General features: G+C 39.8%; 1 protein-coding gene across 1 annotated transcript; it reads right to left on the reverse strand.

Moving 5' to 3' along the window:
- Window positions 1-257: 257 nt before the first annotated feature.
- Window positions 258-1,351, reverse strand: LOC136235090 (probable carboxylesterase 2). Its single transcript, XM_066024605.1, has one exon. The coding sequence runs from the start codon at window positions 1,312-1,314 to the stop codon at window positions 361-363; it is 954 nt and encodes a 317-aa protein (XP_065880677.1). The 5' UTR covers window positions 1,315-1,351; the 3' UTR covers window positions 258-360.
- Between the last annotated feature and the right edge of the window lie 552 nt (window positions 1,352-1,903).

The raw sequence follows: 1,903 nt of genomic DNA on the forward strand, positions 1-1,903 counted from the left end.
TCCTAGATAAGAAAATAACATCTATTCTCAAAATAGTTTTATTTAATAATAACTAATATAACCCAAATATCCCAAAACTATATATATACATAACTAATGTAATTTTAAATGTCAAAAATAATACATATTTATCCATTAATAAATCACTCCCAAAACCCCAAGTAAATATTCTTTTAAAATGAGATTAATTACCATTTTTTATCCGCGAGACATGAGCATACAAGACTAAAGTTGATTTTGATTAAATTTGTATAATCTCAGCGAGTAATATGTGTACTATATTTATTGGCGAATTATTCCCAAAGTATGAATTTTTTGAATATTGATACATCATACAATGTGGTTTAAGAAAAAGAAAAATCAAAGATTGGAAATGTAAGAAGCCCAATGTTTGATTAAGACATGAGCATTTTCACAATCTGCTTTAAAAAGATGAAAAACATGATCTTCTCCTTTTGTCTCCATTATCTCTGCCTTTCCTTTCCATCCACTTTTCATCAGATTTTCCTGATAAACTTTCCCCCTATCACACAATATATCTTTCTCTGCAACATAAACAACCACATTCTCACAACCCAAACCCATCAAACTCGGAGCTCCATCAACAAACAGGTTTATATACGGATCATCACACCCTTTATCCGATGGACACACCAACATCCACCAATTATCAACTATTGCTTTTCTCACCCCATCATTTCTCTCTATCCCAATCGGATCCTTCCCCCAAAAGTACGGATGGATCATAACAATCCCCCGAATCTTCACCTCCGAACCCGAGTCCGATTCCGAGTCCTTGACCCGGAAGCCCAAATGGTGCGCGATATTAGCACCAGCGCTATCTCCGGCTATGAAAATCCGATCGAAGTCCGCGTAATCGTTGATCCACGGGTCAGTTCCTTCACCGGGTTTAGATAGACATCGGAAGGCGGCGAATGAATCTTCATATGCGGCGGGGAGCGGGTTTTCAGGGGCTAATCTGTAATTTACGGAGACAGCGATGGCTTTAGCCTGAGAAACAAGGTGGTTGAGGCAATGGTGGTACAAGGGTTCAGCCGCGGAAGCTATACAGAAAGCTCCGCCGTGAAAGTAGAATAAAAGAGGAAGCTTTTGGTGATTGGGGATGTTTTGGGGGCGGTAAATTCTGGCAGAGAGGGTTGTTGATGTGGAGATGATGATATCTTTGGATAAAACGGAGGTTTGAGAATCGAGACCTGCGGGTGTAAATTCTGTTCCGGCGTATCGCTCGATTGTTCCGTCGTCGTAGATTTTAAGATAAGGGAAAACGTCTTTGATTACTTGTTTCTGAGACATGTTTTTGGGAGAGTAGAAAAACAGGTGAATTGCATTGAAGAAGAAGAAGAAGAGGGTATTTATGGAGAGAAGTAATGAGAGTGACTGTTATGGAAATGGAAATAGCATGCATTTAATTTTGAATATTGACTTTCACTTCTTTCTTCCTGTATCTGAGGGTGTTGTCGGTGTTTGACCGTTTAGGAGGGTGATATTAGAGAATATATTAGTTAGTAGTAGATAACCATGTATGGTACTGTTAGTTCCTCATATCTAGGTCAATCTCTATACTAGTCATTCAATACAACAACAACTGTACTTTGTATAAATAGACAGTTTGTCATCAATTGCAATTACGCAGAAATACAATTTGTTACATGGTATCAGAGCTGAATACCTAAACCCTAATTTCTTCCCCACCTCTCAGCTATCGCCGCCGCTTACCCTTTTCTATCTTCGGCCACCGCCGCTTCTCCACGATCACCACCACTAGTCGATCGCTTCTTTCATCCCCACCCACCTAAATCTCCGATTCCGTTCGGCTCCACCTACCTCCACACCAAAATGTCGACAAATTCAACCAAGTCCGCAACCGACACTTCCAATACCG

This window comes from Euphorbia lathyris, chromosome 7, assembly GCF_963576675.1.
Source record: "Euphorbia lathyris chromosome 7, ddEupLath1.1, whole genome shotgun sequence".
Classification (NCBI taxonomy): domain Eukaryota; kingdom Viridiplantae; phylum Streptophyta; class Magnoliopsida; order Malpighiales; family Euphorbiaceae; genus Euphorbia; species Euphorbia lathyris.

What these genes read in the sequence shown, in the direction of transcription:
- LOC136235090 (XM_066024605.1), bottom strand. Translation starts at nt 1,314, where the DNA reads ATGTCTCAGAAACAAGTAATCAAAGACGTTTTCCCTTATCTTAAAATC.